The sequence below is a fragment of the Schistocerca americana genome, chromosome 2, assembly GCF_021461395.2.
Source record: "Schistocerca americana isolate TAMUIC-IGC-003095 chromosome 2, iqSchAmer2.1, whole genome shotgun sequence".
NCBI lineage: Eukaryota > Metazoa > Arthropoda > Insecta > Orthoptera > Acrididae > Schistocerca > Schistocerca americana.
This window is the reverse complement of record NC_060120.1, coordinates 129,209,523-129,229,515: the sequence shown is the minus strand read 5'-3', so window position 1 is coordinate 129,229,515 and position 19,993 is coordinate 129,209,523. Positions and strand designations below refer to the sequence as shown.

The window sequence follows — 19,993 nt, the reverse complement described above, 5'->3', positions numbered from 1 at the left end:
TTCACGTTGTGTGGTATCGTGGGACTTAGTCTCTGAGTGGTGAGCAGCCGCACGCCCGGTGTGTAAATGATGAGGTGGAGTATCGGACTTGTGTTTTGTGATGAGACTGTGAATGATTGAACTGTGTCAAATGGATATGCGCTTTTGTGTAACAATCACTCTAAATACGACCACTTTCACTATTAGTTTGCTTTCTGAATAACCATTACTCTAACCAAATCGCAACTGTGTGTCCTACGTCATCTAGTTCCCGATATTATTATTACGGTCATTATATGTTATCTTAACTTTGTTTTTCGCAAACTTGCCATCAGCCAGACAATTTAACCAGAGGGTCACAAGTATCTAATGTAGAGCATGTAATGCGACGTGGGGTTCAATCCCTAGACAAGTCTGAGCCAACACATTTCGATGAAGGGGAACCGCATTTGAGCCCAAACATCTTTGGGATGTCAGCTCGCAATATAAAAATAAAAAGCTAGCATACTATGTTTACTTTCATTCCATAAGGCCACATGAGATTATTTTTTGGGGTAACTAATCAACCCAATCTAAAGTTTTCTGAGTCTAAAAATATATAATAAGAATTATTTGTGGTGTGAACTCAAGAACATCCTGCAGAGGCCTGTTTCGGGAACTAGGGATACTGACCACTAATCCCATAAATTTATTCCTTAATAAAATTTGTCATTAAAATACACCTCTCTTTTTAAAACCAATAGTGCAGTTGATTGAACAAATACTAGAAATGAGAATAATCTTCACAAAGATTTAAAGTCACTTACTTCGATCCAGAAGGGTATCCATTATTCACGAATATACATCTTCACTAACTTGCCAGTAACCAAAAAAAAAGCTTAACTACTAATAAAGTTCAGTTTACGGGGAGCATAAACGATTTGAGGCCAACTCCTTCTACTAAAAGTTCTCAGCAGAATGAACTGATGCACATATGTTACTAATAACATCAAATAATGTATTGCATACAGAGAAACTGAATATTCTAAAAACTATCAACCAATTTCACTGTTTTTTCTATCCAAACAAAATCTTAAGACAGGCTATCATTAAAACAACACGTGTATTGCTGACTCTTTTCTCACACCATCACTTCCATCTTGAGAAGGAAACCACATTTCAGATCATCATTCTAAATTATACTGAGATAGTAAGAGATTAGAATAGCATTTAACCACTCACCACAAATTGCTGGTGAAGCTTCCACGCGTTATCAGAAATCTTCTCCAAAATAATAGGTACAACACTGAGTTTATGGGCATAAAAATGTGTGATTAAATTAAAGAATACATATAGTTCACGATTACGTAGTGCTCACCCTTTACTGAAATGACCAGCACATGCTCAATGATGCTACTAGGTACATATCTAAGCTGACACTGGAGCAATAGTTGCCAAAGAGAGCACATTTGTGGAAGTGGAACAAGAACTTCCTCAGTCATCTGAAACCTTGAATCGATAGTACATAGGAAAGCAGCTGAAACTGAAGATCTGAGATTTTCACCTTTACAGCAGATAAGCCAAAAGGAAGAGTTAGTCTAATGGACAGAACAATGGTGCATTATCCTATACTCAACTGCCAGCAAGCAACTCCAGAACAAGCCCTAACTTCTCAACAACTTTGTTCCAACATTAAGTTTAAAGTCAATGGTAAAACAATATATTACAGAAGTTAAGCAGTACAAAGTGTCATGCAAAATGAAATCGTTGCTCTAACCCTGAGGTTGTCCAGGAGGAATATACTTGTCTATCATAGTATTAATCAACATGTCCCAGAAAAATTCAATATGCCCTCAACGGAAGTTATAGACAAGTAATTGGCTATCTCTGCTTGAAATTTATACAACTGGGGAGTAACAAAATTTTACCTGGCTGGCACTGCACTTCCGACAATCAGGACAGGAGCAGCAGCCTGTAAGGTGAGAGCCAAACTGTCTGCCTCTACACGACACCTGCTTCACAGCTCTCAATCCAGCAGTCAGTGATTCAATTTCACACACAGATTTTTAAAATCCATTCCCGACTTCAAGGCACAAGTCACTTTCAGAGTGCAGAGATGAATAAAATTGAAGGACGATCATTGGATCCCACTTTCAGAAGTGATTATAGCTGGATATAGAGAGGAGAGGAGCACTAAACTGACTTTGAACTACGGTGACACACCTTTCCACAGTGCCTCGTGCAACTGGAAAGATCTAATACCTGCATAGCTGAATAGAGTGGACATTGCCAGTGCCTGAGCTAAGACTGTAGTTGTTTTAACTTATTACTATTTGCTGCCTTGTATTTTAACTCAAATGCATTTTGCTTCACTTACATTAGCTAGAAGATGAAGATAAATTCAAAGATTAATAAAAACATCAGATGTACCATTGCTGAAGAGCACAGTACGCGAAAAACAAACTGAGTGAAAATTGAATGAAGAGCAGGTGTGTGTGTGTGTGTGTGTGTGTGTGTGTGTGTGTGTGTGTGTGTGTGTGTGTGTGTGTGTGTTCATGTATTGATGAATTATCGAGTTATCCATTGTTAAGCTTGAGGCTGTTGGAAGCCCGCTAGAGCACTCCAAGTCTGGAAACAGGAGACATAAGGCAAGTGTAGATGGCAGCATTTAGGTTACACGAGATAAACAGTAATGGGAGGAGCTTGTTAATTTCAGACGCTCAGGGCAGTTGTTCCCGCGTACAAATTTCAAGTCAGAGAATTAACTGGTAACTCCACACACTGTGTAGACGCAATTGGAAGCTGCCACAATAGGCGTTAGTTGCAAACAAGCATGTCTCAGCATATGCACCAAGCATGATCCTTGTTACTGAGAACAGCAACATTAACGGATTTGCACACTGTAGAGTGAGGTGGAAAATGAGTAAAATTGTTGGAACAGCAGTCCCCACTCCCTATGGAGAAGTCTCCTCTCTTACAGAGGAGTGAAGTGACAAAAAACATTGTAGGTGCTAGCCATACCAAGAAGGACATAGATGTTTAGCTTCTGGCTTGACACTTTTGCTACCAAACATGGAGTTTTTTAGTGTGAAGACCAGGGACATCCCTACCTACAAGAGAAGAAGGAGAAGAGGAAGGGGAAGGACCTTAAGGATACAGGACACTTTTCCAGCTCAATATTATGTAAAAATCAACACCTATTTCTTTCAGGCACTGTTTATAATGTAGGCTACATGTTTTACAGATTTTTTGTTGATATCAGGTAATGCAGCACACTTTCTAAACAAATTAGAAGTATTTTGAATATTTTTGAACCTGATTAGGGTTATTAAAAAATTATAAAGAAATTGATGCATTTTTTTCCCAAAATGCTTCCTCAAATTGAGGTACCATTTAATCCAATGTTGTACATTTAAAGGAGACCAAATTTTTACCAGATATGCATGACATGACGGCTGAGGTACTTGAACTATTTAATTCCACCTATTATGTATATTACAAGGATAAAAAAAATATCACATCTTACAATTTTTATAATTTTTTTACTTATAAAAATGTTATTTTTTCTATAATTTAGTTGCTCATGCAATAAAGCTTAGGTCTACTACGTAAGTATGGATTATTGCAAGTTACAGAAAAAAATCAGAGCAATGCTTTATAAACTTTAGGAAATATTTGTACCTGAATTCTGAAAAATACAACTTGCAGGAATTAAACTGTGCCTCAGAATATTCCTGTACCATACTCTTCATGCTGCAGTATTTCTTCATCTTCAAGCTTCCTCTTGGCATTCCTTTTAGCATTTCTTGCTTCTTTGGTAACTTGATGAGTGAATCTTCCAGCTTCATGCACCCGTTGTCTGTCACACACAAGCAATTGATCTTCCACATTAGAGCCACATTTTATGCCTAAATTTCTCAGGGCTTCCAACCTTCCTATCATTCCATCACTGAAACATATCACTGCATCTAGTACACCAACGTTTAATGTATTTAGTCCTACAAAAACATTCTTGGGTAATCTTTCCCATATGCAATGGTTGAAACTTTCATTTGTATTCTGAGTGTCCCCATGAAGACATTTACTAAGCAAAACAGGGTCACTCAGGTCTCTAAAAATTGGTTTTATTTCATTCATAACAGGCTCAGGAAGAAAATGCTTATGACGGTATACTTCACCACTCTCCTTTGCTTCTTGGTAACCACACTAAAAATCTGCTGCTTTAGAGCAAAGTCCATGAACAGGGTGGTCATCTGTGGACAACTTATGAACGTAGGTGGCCCATACAGCTTTTCTCATTGCTGTAACATCATTCAGAGGTGCAGTTCGTCTAATAGCCAGTCCATTTTAACTCTGAAGAAGGTCTGTTTGAGTTTCTGGCAATCTGCCCCAGCCAGACAGAGATTTTTCATCAGATAGCAATTTTCCTTCCATTTCTCTTCGTAGCTTCCTCAATCTAGCACCCATCCTCTTTTGCACATGTCCACAACACTCCAGTTTTGTTACCAAGGTATCACCATAAACATTGAACTCATTAATTTTACTGAAAGCTTTAGAGTCCCCATCACCTAGGTACTTCATATATCTAACATTATAAACAGGCACTGACTTCTGAAATATTTGTAGACCTCCATCACACTCCATACCTCCACCGCAACCATCATAATTCTTAGAACACTTATGTTCAATATGTTCTTCAGTGTTACCATGACAGGTGTGGCAGTACTAGTTTCTTCTACTGCAAGTTTCATAGATGCTTTAGACACAACTGTCAAGGCAGCTCCTGCTGGGAGGAGGAGGAAGGACCATCAAACCACGAAATGTTTGAGCAGCCTTTTTTCCTTTTCCTATTGCACACATTGCATACACTAACTTCAAATTCACATCATATGAATTATGCACAATGTTCAAAGTCATTTTCGAGGTAGATTTATTTCAGGATCTATATAGAACAACCAATTTTGACACCAAACCCATCATGCTACTTTGTTGTTCAGTTATTTCCAGACAGCCTACAGCATCACATTGTTTACATTTTGCCACTTCCTTCATCAAAAAAGATAAGATGCCCACATCAACAACAACAAATCCACCACAAACAGTTTCACTGTTAACACTCTGCCGTCCGTCGACAACGCAGTGGCGTCGTGTGCAAAATAGCGGTCAATGGCCGGCAACACCACAGTGGTGCATGGGCATAGTATTGCTCAGTGGCCAGGGCATAGTATTGCTCAGTGGCCAGCTACACCACAGTGGTGTTGTGAGCATGATATCACGCAATGACCGGTGACAGCACTTCCGTATCTTTTGCATTCTGTTGGTGATTTGTTTAGGTAGCATAAGTTACACATGTCAACAAGTCTTTTGTTTTTATAAGTACCTGTGCCCTTTCATCGTGGCAGACAAAAGAGACGATACGGAGCAAAACTTGGAGGTTGCCACTACATCATGCACGTCTCATCATGATCTGGCTGACCGATTTTCTGATCACATAAAGCAACATCAAGACCCATGTATTTCCGAAATGAATAAACAAAAATGAAGAAACTGCCATGTATGTTCCAAAAACGAAAAAAGAACAACAAACTTAATGTGCAAGTCCTGTGGAGATGTGTTACATCTTTGAGACTGTTCTGCTGCATATCATATGAAAGAGAAATTCTAAGTAGCAAAGACAATGCAAATAAACAAATTTATGAAAAAAACAAATTTTGCACTTATTTACGTATGTATATCTTCGAACTTTCATGAAAGTGGGGAAACAGGGTTGAGAACTTATGAGAACTAACAATGAGATAAGCAAAGCATTACAATTTATTATCTCCTGATGATGTCATGAACGGCCGGCGACATGCCAAGTACTCCAAATTAGTGCTGCCGGCAAAGCGTTAACACAAAAATTTGAATCACCAGGAGGTGTGCCATGTGGGAGTTTTTTCCCTGAAGAACCGATACATAGGTTACTTTCAACAGTATGGCTTGCTTTGTTTGTGAACTGGTTACCACAGAAATTCCTTTAATTGAATTTCTTTATGTATGGCATAGTTCGTATTTATTGCACACTAAAGGATATGTACTTCCACAGATATATGTAGCACTTGGGCAAAAAAACATTCAGTAACATGTGAACAAAAATAAATACTAGCAAAGATAATCATTTACAGACACTAGAAACCTGCACTGTTACCAATAGATACAATGTATCATACGTGTAATAACTGGAAACAGAAAGCTCACAGTTCTTTTCGAAATAATACTGGTTTCTGTAACAGAAATAAAGGGGGCATGGCGGCATAAATGACAGTAACTTTAAAATTTGGTATATATAGGTCATTTTTCATTCGAAACCCTATAATGTATATATCAATGTAATCAGGAAAGACTATAGACTTTAATAAAGACATAAAAATTTCGATTTTTCCATCCTTTATAAGTACCCTGTACCCTTAATGAGGTTGGCCAGATGCAGCATGGAGGGACAGAGCCACATGTGAGATTGGCTGATGCCTAAAAAGTACCAGTGGATTAGCAGAGACTACGAGTAGAAAGAAACAGTATACTGCCACAATCCTACAAAAATCCCTGATTTTCATATTCAGTCAGTACTTCTGGATGCCAGCTCCCATACAGATGCCAACTTCCTATTGCTCAATGTCAGCCTCAGATAAATGCTGCTCAAATTTTTGTACTTAATGATGCTGCTAGTGATTGCTACTTCTGTTACCTCTAAACCCTCGGATTCAGACACTGACTTCTGTTGTGCCACCAGTATAATCCTTTGATGTTTACAAACAGCTCTCAGTCCAGTAATTTAGTCTGAATACAATGAACAAGTGTTATCGAGTCCCTCGACTCTCCTGCAAGTACTCTTATTGATTCCCTATCTCTTGCAGGCATCCTGTTATAGTATTTGATATTGTCCAACCAACTGCCTGACATCACTGGGAGTTTGTCTTACTGCATTTGCCCCTAACTGCTTGAAACCCCAATTAAGTTCTCATACGCTCCCTGTATCCTATGCAAGGACACCACATAAATAAACAATTCCTGGTGCCCCATGTGAGGTTTATTTCTGATTTTGAGATTAGACAGGTACTTCGTACATACTCAGCCTGATGTCATGGCTGGACTGACGGCTTTGACACTCTTCTTATAAGGGGCACTTTTACTCCAGTGAGAACAGACAGAGCAAGAAAAGCTGAAGAAAGAAGCAGAGGTCCACAGCCTGATGCTAGATGACAGAACACAGGCCAGGGCGGCTGTCTTCACGATTGAACGAAAATTCGTTGTGAGTAACGGCCGAGCGACAACGAGCCTGAGCAGCAGTTTCTGTCCGAAAAGAACTGTCAGGGCAATGACTCAATGGCAACATGGCAGGGGCAGCACAGTTCAGAGCCAGAGGACGCAAGGTGTCCTTCAGCGGCAGCCAGGTAGGCTGTGGGCAGTGAGCAGCAGCTAAGCATGCAACCCAGCAAAAAACAACACAACTGAGGACACAATGGGAGCTGTGCAGTCCCGTATCAAAGGGTACAACAGGCATGTAGTGAAGTGGACTTGTGGTGGCGTAATCTCGACTCAACTACGTACAGGTTGTCAGCAAAAAAGTATGACATGACCATAACCAACACTGCAGTTGCAGAGGGTAAAGAAGTAGCTAACATTAGTGTTAGCAATGTCCCTAAAGCCATTCCCTACACTTATGATGGTACAAAACCCGCATTACATGAATTTATAAATAATATGGACATAGCTTTTGAAGTAGGTGGTGACGTGGACCAGCAAATACTGTTAAAATTTGTAAAAACCCACACGCAGGGTAATGCACGAAGTAAACTCCTCATGCATGAATTATCTTCAATTTAGGAAGTAGTAAGAAATATTTTGTTAAAAAATTATGCATGTAAACAGACATTAATCTTTGATGTAAGACTTTTCCCTATGGGCAATCAAAGGGAGAATCGAAGGCTTCAACACCAATTTTATGGGGCTGTCCACGGTGCAATGCCAGCATCAGAACTGGTGGGATCTTTGTCGCTAGTAGTAAAATTAAGTACAGCAGTATTCATTCAGAGACTTTGTGATGAGTGCATACAGACAATTACATGTGCAAGGGGGATGAAAAAATCACACTGAGGCCATGGAGTTCGATTTGAGGGAGTATCAGCAATTTTGTCTACCAAAGAAAAAGAATCTAGTTATAACAATTATCATGGCAAAATGAGGTAAGTTATTATTAAGCATTTCTCATGTGGATGTGTAGAGTTTACTGATATGTAAAATGACTTTTTGGAGTTTGTAGCAATGTTCTTTTTGTAGTCTGCTTTTGCTTTGTCAGTTGAATGTTATGTACTTACTATTGATCTTATTATTTTTTTAAATATTAATTACTACTACTACTACTACTACTACTACTTCTGTACATGTGATGCAATTTTGTCTTTGTTTTTATGTTCTGATTGTATATGCTGTGAAACTACAAATGTGCTCTATTGGGTTACTACTTACAAGGAAATGAAGCGAAAGCAGAGTGCCAAGAGAACATTGCTTTAAAACGCAAACAGCCCTTTTCATTGTTATAAACACGTCCCATATAACACTTTCAAACACAATACAGTAAAAAAATATTTCGTTGTCAGGGTTTGAACCCAGGATTCATGGTACGAGGATTTAACACTCTACCAACTTCCCCACAGAAGCAACATGTGCTACATACTCACAGTAATGCTTTTGATGTTCTACGCAGTTCTGGTGTTACTTTTAATTAACGTTTATGCCCATTCTGCTGGACTACAGCACATAATATGAACTAAATCGGAGTTTTGGTTGCTACTCTACCGACGTACAATGTTTGGTACTGATCTGGGTGTCTGACATCTGGAGGTTTGGGTGTTAGAATAGATCAGGAATTAAGAGTAGAATGTAAATTTCATCTATTAGGAGGGGAACTGGATATCCCCTAAGCCGCAGAGGCTTCTTTACAAAACATGGTGTAGTAACTGATTACACAAGCCCTTTAAATTGCATAAAGAGACAGAAAAACAAAGCACAAGTACACATTGGCTTAGAAAGCCACAAACAGATTTTGGAACTGCAATGTGTGACTGCAGTAAGTATTTATAATTCTCCAAGTCTCTCAGAGAAGCCAGGAAACAAAAGTAAGCTGAAGAAATGGTGAATTGAACAAGGTACCAGAAAGCAGACATATCACCAATGAGGAAAGGAAGCTACAAGAATACGGCAGGTTAGGTGGCTACAATAAAGTTGGGTCCTCATATGGAGAGAATTTTGAGGATAAAGGCTGCAGGTACTAGCCTAAGGTAAGGCACTGTGGAGAAACAGGAGTTGCACGGAGGCATGTACTTACTAGAGGCACTGCTGAAAGTATGAAGAAACTCTTCCTTAATTAAATAAAACAATGGAAAATCTAGGATGGAATGTAACGATCACCATATAGCGGAGATGCTGATCCGCGATAGGCACAATAAAAAGATTCACACAATCATAGCTTTCGGCCATTAAGGCCTTTGTCAGCCGTATACACACACACACACACACACACACACACACACACACTCACGCAAGCGCAACTTGCACACACATCTGCAGTCTCAGAGAGCTTGTTTAATTAGTGTGTTAAATACACAAGAGGTGGCAGCTTCTACTGAGTGTCTCATATTAAAAGTGTTACAGAGGAAGAAGTTCTGCAATTTAGCGAAAGTGCAAAGCAGACTATGTGTAGTGTAGAAAATGTATTGAGTTGAGTTGGGGGAGGGGGAGGCAGGAATCAAGAATCATTCTGCTACGAGAGAATTCACGGTTAGACCATTTAAATGCCACAGAAAAGCAGTCCATGAGAGAGTATGTTCTGCATATAATGATATATTTCATCTGATATGAGATGCAATGATGTATACAGATACAGTTCAGCATCAAATAAAATTGACGCCCGAAGGAGAAGCTCGAGTAACTGGCTCTCGTCCATACACAATACCAGAAGCACAGGAAGAAGCATTACAACAGGAGATAAATCATATGTTATAAGACAATGTAACTGTACCTTCAACAAGCCCAGCAATTTTCCATTAATCAAGGTTCTCTAGAAGAGTGAGACAGACAATTTGAAGATGCCGGTGAATAAGTGTGAATTTCTATGGTAAGAATTAACATATCTGGAACATAACTGAAAACTGGCTGAAGTCCGATTCAAACAAGGTAAAGGCAGTAGCAGAATGCCCCAGTCAAACACAATGAAAGAATTTTCTCCGGTCAGATGTGTGCTACAGATGCTTTCTTAGAGACTTTAGTAAAATGGCAAAAACACTACATATGTTGCTCAACAAAGGTGTTAAATATGAATGAGCTGCCACATTCCAACTGCTAGAAAAGAAGCTATTCAATCCAGCTAGTAACACAGTACTCAGATTTTGCTAAAAAGTTTATAACAATAACTTACACTAGCCAGGAAGTGGCTGGTGCTGTTCTCAGCTAAGGAGACGTGTGTAAAAACCTTTCAGTTGCTCACACATCTAGAACAATGCAGAGAGAAATTATAGCACAGTGGAGAGAGAGAGAGAGAGAGAGAGAGAGAGAGAGAGAGAGAGAGAGAGAGTGTGTGTGTGTGTGTGTGTGTGTGTGTGTGTGTTATAAGCAACTACAAGGGACCGGAAAAATTAGAGATCCATCCTCACATCTTATGAAGTTCAGACAGAAATTATAGTAGTGTTATACAAAAAAATCGCAAAACCAATCTAGAGTCTCATGCAATGTTCGGAATAAGGAAGCACAGTCATCTGATATCAAAACTGAAAACTGAGGCAAGTAAAAGTGTGGAAAAGCCAATAAACATGGAAGACGAATAGCAGGAAATAATCGCTGCAGAAAAAGTGCAAATTTTGAAGCAATTCCATGATGCAACCACAGGTGGGTGCACAGATGGGGTGTTTGACAAGTGTGATATTGGTACTGTAGGTCCACTGACAATAACCAATAGAAATGGTAAGTATATAGTAACACTCCAAGACACACTAACAAAGTTCACTGTAGCAGAACCAATACAGAAGCAGGACAGAGATTCAGTGGTTCGTGTCCTGGTGGAAATTGAGATTTAGGTTTTGGTAATACATAGTGACAATGGCAGTAAATTTTTGAGCAATACAGTAAAAAGAGTGTGCAAATTATTGAAGACTGATACAACAGACTTCTTGTTACCATTCCCCGTCAAATAGGGCATAAGAGAGATCACACTGAACTATAATGGAATTACTGAGATGCTGTATCAATTAGGCACAATCAGATTGGACTAATGGCTCCAATATGAAGTATTTGTGTATAATACCACACCTCATAGTGCAACAAATTATTTATCACACGAGTTTTACTTCAGTAGAGAATGTAACATTCTGCGTGAATTGCAAAGAAAGCCTACAGCTGATACTTATGTTGATTATTTAACCAAATCAAAAGAGAAATGAGACAGATGCATCAATGTGTCGGGGATCATAAAAAAAACAGCAGAATACGCAATACTGCAATAGAAATCAGAATCCAAAAGAATTTAAAATAAGTGATTAAGTTCTATTATATGACGAAAGCATTGCAAGGGGCGGAAGCTGTAAGCTACACACACAATGGCTTGGCCCATGCACTGTAGTAAGGACAAAAGACCCAATGTGGTCACTTCATTAAAGAGAAATTTCCAAGGGTGCATGGCAATAGCTTAAAGGAGTTCTACTAAAATACAACTTTTTCTTGAATTTCAGATGGGGAAAGTGACAGGAGAGTTGCAGCTGGTAAGCTGTATTGCAGCAGTGTACACCCTTTCACAATATTAAATTTCATAGGGGGAAATTAGTAAAATATTGTTTGGAACATAAGATGAACTGCATCTCTCACATTTCAAATTAAAGATCGATTTCGTTAAAAATGAACTGGGACACATTGCTTAAGTTAACCAAAGAGCAAGTTACAGTAGGCAAAGAAACCTTAAGTAGTTAATAATTGCAAAAAAAGAAAATTTACAGAGAAGTTTCACAGACACATGAAAGAATATGGTAGTATCAGTAATTGTCAGAAGATACAGGACTTAGCTGTGATCACTACTGTTAATGAACAGTTAACACAGTTGGTATCGATATATACTGTATTACAAAGGGAATATGAGTTGTTAATGTGTGACATAGTAAATGAGCAGAAAGGAGTACCAGAAACTCACATAATTAATCCAGTACAAATAGTTAAATACTTACATTTATTTTGGGATGATGATAAGGACAAGAAGTTCCCAACTGCTCTCACACAACAGAACAAATACCAATTATTACATAATCTGATGTTGATGTGTTTATGTCCAGGCATATATTAAGATATGTATTGAATGTTCCTTAGAGGCAAATGGTGTTTTAATTCATACAGAATGTTATCCCTACTTTTTGAGACTGAAGGAGATCAAAATTTATTCATGCACATATAGAGAAAGATTATTTGTTACCTGACAAATCAAAGCTGCACTATGCAAAACTGTGCAACAAAAAATTGTTGTGTAAAGAGTTAGATCATATTCGGAAAATTTGAAAGCAAAAGCTTTTTCGATGTCCATGTACGATCATGAAATGTGTGAAGCTGGGATGCTACAACTAGTAACAGAAATAACCTAGGACAGTATTATGAAGGTTGCGAAACTAAATAATAGTTTTTGAATCCCACAAAGTCAGGACCAGTGGTTATTTGTTGCTACAAAAGATGGAGGCTTGACAATTTTGTGTGATGACAACAAGTGGACGCATGCATTGGTCGAGGGTACAGGCAAATAACATTTTATGCAAATGTAAAGGATATGGAACACAGGTTTTCATATAGTTCAAACAAATAATAAGAACTATTGCGACCTATGAAGTGCTCTTAATGTCAGCTATAAACACGAACACTGATTGCTGTATAATAAACACGGAAATGAGGAACATTTCTTAACTAAAGCTGGACATACCATTGTAGCATGTAATACGAAATACCTTAAAAGTACCTTAAAGTAGCAGGTCATAAAATAGCAGAGAAAGGAGGAAACAGCTTTCCAAGAACAACATAGTTTCTCAAAAATGTCTTGACATCATCATTTGTCTGTTCCCAGGAGTAGTTACACTCACCAATGTGTTTTATGTTGTTTGTTTAAACACTGAAAATATTGGAGGGGCTGTTTTAAGTTAACTGGTAAGGCATGGGCGATGATACACTCCTGGAAATGGAAAAAAGAACACATTGACACCGGTGTGTCAGACCCATCATACTTGCTCCGGACACTGCGAGAGGGCTGTACAAGCAATGATCACACTCACGGCACAGCGGACACACCAGGAACCGCGGTGTTGGCCGTCGAATGGCGCTAGCTGCGCAGCATTTGTGCACCGCCGCCGTCAGTGTCAGCCAGTTTGCCGTGGCATACGGAGCTCCAGCGCAGTCTTTAACACTGGTAGCACGCCGCGACAGCGTGGACGTGAACCGTATGTGCAGTTGACGGACTTTGAGCGAGGGCGCATAGTGGGCATGCGGGAGGCCGGGTGGACGTACCGCCGAATTGCTCAACACGTGGGGCGTGAGGTCTCCACAGTACATCGATGTTGTCGCCAGTGGTCGGCAGAAGGTGCACGTGCCCGTCGACCTGGGACCGGACCGCAGCGACGCACGGATGCACGCCAAGACCGTAGGATCCTACGCAGTGCCGTAGGGGACCGCACCGCCACTTCCCAGCAAATTAGGGACACTGTTGCTCCTGGGGTATCGGCGAGGACCATTCGCAACCGTCTCCATGAAGCTGGGCTACGGTCCCGCACACCGTTAGGCCGTCTTCCGCTCACGCCCCAACATCGTGCAGCCCGCCTCCAGTGGTGTCGCGACAGGCGTGAATGGAGGGACGAATGGAGACGTGTCGTCTTCAGCGATGAGAGTCGCTTCTGCCTTGGTGCCAATGATGGTCGTATGCGTGTTTGGCGCCGTGCAGGTGAGCGCCACAATCAGGACTGCATACGACCGAGGCACACAGGGCCAACACCCGGCATCATGGTGTGGGGAGCGATCTCCTACACTGGCCGTACACCACTGGTGATCGTCGAGGGGACACTGAATAGTGCACGGTACATCCAAACCGTCATCGAACCCATCGTTCTACCATTCCTAGACCGGCAAGGGAACTTGCTGTTCCAACAGGACAATGCACGTCCGCATGTATCCCGTGCCACCCAACATGCTCTAGAAGGTGTAAGTCAACTACCCTGGCCAGCAAGATCTCCGGATCTTTCCCCCATTGAGCATGTTTGGGACTGGATGAAGCGTCGTCTCACGCGGTCTGCACGTCCAGCACGAACGCTGGTCCAACTGAGGCGCCAGGTGGAAATGGCATGGCAAGCCGTTCCACAGGACTACATCCAGCATCTCTACGATCGTCTCCATGGGAGAATAGCAGCCTGCATTGCTGCGAAAGGTGGATATACACTGTACTAGTGCCGACATTGTGCATGCTCTGTTGCCTGTGTCTATGTGCCTGTGGTTCTGTCAGTGTGATCATGTGATGTATCTGACCCCAGGAATGTGTCAATAAAGTTTCCCCTTCCTGGGACAATGAATTCACGGTGTTCTTATTTCAATTTCCAGGAGTGTAGTTTTAGTAGAGGGTGTGTGAGGAAGACCATAGTGAACACATGCAAAGGGTTAGAGATGGAATGCATTTGTAGTAAAAAGTAATTTGCTCAATCAGGTGATGAGATCTGCATTACTTTTGAACAGATTGAGGTCATACCCTTGTTACCAATGCCAGCTCTATGCAGGGTACAAAGATAACACTAGGCACTGCAAAACTCAAAAACAATAAATTTTGATGTTTATCTAAAAGTGAAAAATGGACCAAAGTGCAAAATGTAAACAAAACTAAAGTGATAATCAAACGATGTATATAATGGGAGAGGTGTCAAGTATTGACGACTTACTGAGTTATCGATTGCTAAGCTTGAGGTTGCTGGAAGCCAGCTAGAGCACTACAATACTGGAACCCTGAGACGTCAGGAAGGTGGTGGACATAGGCGGTAGTGTTTAGGACACAAGAGGTAAGCACTAACAAGAAGAGCCTGTGAACAGCTGACATTCAGGGCAGCTGTTCCTGTTCAGAGAATTAACTGGTAACTCCATACACTGTCTAGATACAGTCGTAAGGTGCCACAGCTGATGTTAGTCACAAATAGACATGTCTGAGCACATGCAGCAAGCATGATCCTAATTCCTAAGAACAGGAGTGTCAGTGGATTCACACAGTGTAGAGTGAGATGGGACATAAATAAAATTGCTGGAACAGCAGTCCCCATTCCTGAGAGAGAAATCTCCTTTCTTAGGGAGGAGCAAAGTGATGTAGAACACTGTTGTTGTATTAGCCATACCAGGAAGTGCAGTGAAGTTTAGCTTTTGGCTGCTACCAAACGAGTTCATTAGTATAAAGTTGATGTAAAGGTCAGGAACATCCCTATCTACAGACTAGGAGTTAAGGAAAGGACCTGAACATGGTTGACCAGGGACACCATGGAAGTGAAGATCCACAGATCAGATGGGCTGATGCCTGTGGAGTGCCAGTCGATTAGCAGGCCAACCACACATAGGGAGAAACAGTGAATCACCACAATCCAATAAAAACCCCAGATTTTCATATTCAGACAAGTCCTAAGTCAGAACGTTTGGACGCCAACTCCGCGTCATTTGACGCCTGCCTTGGGCAAGTCTGTTTCTCACTTTGAATGTTGCTCAAATGTTTGTACTTAATGATGCTGCCAATGATTGGTGCTGCGTTAGCTCTGAACCCCTCTGACTCCAGCACTGAATCCTACTGTGGCAACAGTCAAATCCTTTGTTTTTTTATGCTTAAAAATAGCCTTCAGTATAGTAATTTTGTTTCAATGCAATAAAAAAGTGTTATTCAGACCCTTGAGTTCTATGAGCCTCCTACAAATATCCTAATGCAATCCCAAAATCCATACCTCTTGTGGGTGCCCTGCGACAGTGTTTGGCACTGATACAAGCAATCACCTGGCATCACTGGAAGTTTGCCTTTCTGCATTTTCTCTTAACTGGTCGGAAATTGCAGACTGACCTGAAACCCCCGCCTTTAAGTTCTCACATGTTTCCTCTGTCCTATGCCAGGACACGACAAGCTGCCAGTTGAGAAAATTCTCTGACTTCCTTTGATAGTTGCCAACTGTCCACGACCAGTTTTGAGTAACAACTCAAACAACTAACTGTTAAGTCAGGAACAGCTGGTTTTAGTAGAAATACCAGCAAAATCACTATTTTTTTAGCTGCAAGCAAATAATGGCTAAGACAGCGCAAAAAAATCCATGTAAATATACACTTAGTACAAAATGCATTACAAGTAAATTATTGTGTAGAGCTAGAATTATATGTTCACCTCTGTCTTTCCATCTCCGCCAGTCTTTCAACTTCATCCATTTTCCGATCATGGTAACTTCTTTTCCTAGAGTGCCCACCAGTTCTTGGTACGTCGTCTGAAGCATCTGAACTACAGCTTGATGATCCAGAATGTGACCTTTTCCTTCAAAATAAATTGCAAAGAATGAGCCATTAGCATTATGAAGTACAATATAATACATAGAACTCAGAAAGTCTATACTAATGCCATTTAAAAAAGTCAAGAAGTGTAACAACAGTTACACTCACCATCAGATGAATTAAGGTAACAATATGTGTGTCCCCACAATACTGAAAAGTCAACAAGTAAGCCAAGCACTGAGTTGCATGAAAGTACGTGTGTGGGGACTTGAATGTCAACAGCACAGAGACTTTTAAAGATTTGATATGCAAAACTCAGTTGAAGAAAGGCAGAAAAATGTACTAGAAAAAGCAATAAACCACACTAACAAAAAAAAACAAACAGCGATTACATTAACTTGGTCCACGACGGAACATGATGTACCTACATACATGCTCAATATTTCAACACCGTTCAAGCTATTTTCAAAAATCAAAAGTAAGCAGAATTAATAAACATTGATTATTATGACAACAGTTGTTCTGAAGCAGAAAGGACAATGGAAACTATACAGAGGTGGTCTTATTTGAGACAAAGTTGTCAAAATAAGAGGAAACAATTTGACCATGTACTAGAACAAGGTAAAACAAGAGCAGAACTTCTGAGAATGGATAAAAAGAAAACACAGACAGAGCTGAAGGAAGGAATACAAGATTAAGAAACAAGTAAATTGGGACCAAAGTCTTCACAAGTAACACACTAAGGGGGGGGGGGGGGGGGGGGGGGGGAACACACACACCACACACCCACAGACAATTCAGAGAAGTCTGACTACTGATTATTTATTTGCACGAACAAGACGATAATCCTAGCTATTCCAATGAAGAACTACCATATCCCTACAAAACATGAAGATTTAATTCTTTTCCCAGAAAAATCAAGTCCACTTCCATTACCTACTACCTGTATATTTACTGCAAAGGGTCTATTGAAAACAACAGCAAATATTTATGGATTGGATTCCTAACACAAGGAATAATAAGAAAAGTTTATAAAAATAAGGGTGCTGAAAAGGCTTAATTTTCATATTATGAGTCAGTGAATTGTGGCTACTGTCAATTTCATGTTTCAATTTCATCTTAAAAGCTCAAGGTTTATTGTTATATGTGCTCTACTTTTGTGTGGAGTTGTTCTGGTACATGATCAAGTTGATTCAGCCAACAGTGAGATAGCCTGGATAACAAACACTCAACAGAAAATGAATATACTATCACGAAAATGAATATACTATCATGTGTGCTCCAGGGAAGTGAAATACAATTTTCACTATTTTCGATACACAAACCATTTATCAGATAGAGTTAGTAGCACACTGTGAGTATTTGCTGCTGCTGCTCCTGCTGCTGATAATGATGATGTCTACAGGAATGTATAGTCAAAGGGCAACTACACGCAAAACAACTTGGACACTATTTCTACTTTGTGTACTGAATGGCAGCAACCTTTTCAAGTGGATAGATGTCAAACACAGCTCACAACAAACAGCAAACACACTATATTATGTGATCAAAAGATTACCTGTGAATTTGTGAAGCAAGATACCTTGCAGAATCACACAAAGCAATATGAAACGAAATAAATTTATGAAACAAGTACAAGCAGAAGCAAGTGAAAGACAAAATTTTGGTCGTCAGTCACCATTAAAATTCTTTTTAAAATGGTTCTTTGTCCGGCAGAACCCCATAAAATTTCAAAATGAAATTATGTGCAATTTCATTTCAAAATGTTATCTGGTTGTGCTGGACAATAAACCACTTTAAATAGGAAGACTTTGAACTGTTTGTATAGGTCTATGGCACATGTGTAATGGAAATCACACAATGCATGATAACAGATGTTAAAGAGCATCAGAATCACACTGCTAGCATTGTAAGAGGTCATTATATCTCACATGAAAGTATAACTGAAATGGGAATCTCTGGAAGAAGGAAGGAAGATAAGAGTTTAGTGTCCCATTGACACAGACTACAAGCTCGGATTGCACAAGGATGAGAAAGGATATCATGCTGCCCTTTCGAAAGGGACCATCCTGGCACATGCCTTAAGCGATTTAGGGAAATCACAGAAAATCTAAATGTGGATGGCTGGAGGGGGACGTGAGCCATAATCCCCCCGAATGCAATTCTAGTGTGCCATCATGCTCAGTGGAAATCTTTTGAAGCAAGGAAACATTGTTCTTGTTATACTGATGGATAAATTTAAAGAATCAGTGTCTGAGGAAGACTGCATTACTTCTTCTGCCCCCATTGTCCATCTTGCTTAGGGACCATGAGGTACAAAGCTGCTCTCACACTGGCCCCGCCACCTGTGCTCTGCAAAACTTAGGCGAGAGGGCAACGCAGCGTGGTTCGTCTGTTGTGTATGCCAAACTGTGCCACTTTGTGCTACAATGAACGAGTTTTGTGCAGTGTTAGTACTAGCAAAGTAAATGGTTTGTTCATAAGCACTCTATTTGGACAGTATTTCTTGTTTTCAATCTTTACTGATGAATGCAGTGCACACTGGAACATTTCTGAACACCTTCAAACACTGCTCATTTTGTGCCTCTCTGCCATGGTGTGGACACAGCTGAAGAATGCAGAAAGAGGCATGGAGACACGTATTTTTCTCCTCACTTCACTTCATATGCAAAGGTATTGTAGCAAAAAGGGGCTAACGTTGGTAGAAGTACCCACTGCCACACACACTGTATAGCCACTCTTCTGCAATTCACATATTAGGCCTCTGCCCGCTACAGTACCCACCCTTTCCTTTTTGTCAGTAGAGTACACATGTACAGGGCGCAGTAGATACAATGATGCATTTTAAGTTGTGCATCATTGATGAACGTGCCTTCCTAGAGAGCTGATGTTGGTACCAGTGCACACTGAACTTCACACCATTGGCAATCAGCATGAATCGTTGGTTAAATGAACATCTTGTGTTCACAATTGAAACATGTTTCAAATTTGGTGACTGTGTCAATACGACACAGTATGTTTTGGCAATATTTTGACATTGGTCGTCATCTTCAGTTTCAGTTCCAGAAGTCGATTATGAGATGGGTTCAGCAGTTAATAGCAACAGTACCTCCAACAAATAAGTCACCACTTGTTTGGCCATGCATGGTCCAGATCCTGGCCAACAATAACAGCTGCATTTCAGCAACGTCCATTGCAATCAGTCCATTTATCATTGCAAGTGCTCATGGTCTTGGACTACAGTGTGTGACAGGTATTGCATCTGCATATATATTTCCATCCCTACAAGCTTCAAGTGGTGAAACAATTATTGCCTTGAGATCAGCAAGCACATCACAAGTTCTGTACAAAGCTTCTGGAGATAATCAGCACTACACCCTATTTTCTAAAGAATTTCATGATGTCCAACATGGTGCATTTTCATTTATCAAGCTACACGAAAAAAAAAAAACTTTAGCTACAGGATGGCAACCAATCCTCATTAAATGCATGAAAGATC

At 40.2% G+C, this 19,993-nt stretch overlaps 1 protein-coding gene across 1 annotated transcript in view; it reads right to left on the bottom strand.

Moving 5' to 3' along the window:
* The window catches only part of LOC124596172 (UPF0430 protein CG31712-like), a 96,843-nt gene that overhangs the window by 51,682 nt on the left and 25,168 nt on the right, over positions 1–19,993 (bottom strand). Inside the window, 1 exon segment of the mRNA XM_047135209.1 lies at positions 16,394–16,537. Within this exon segment, the coding sequence (XP_046991165.1) occupies positions 16,394–16,537 (144 nt within the window).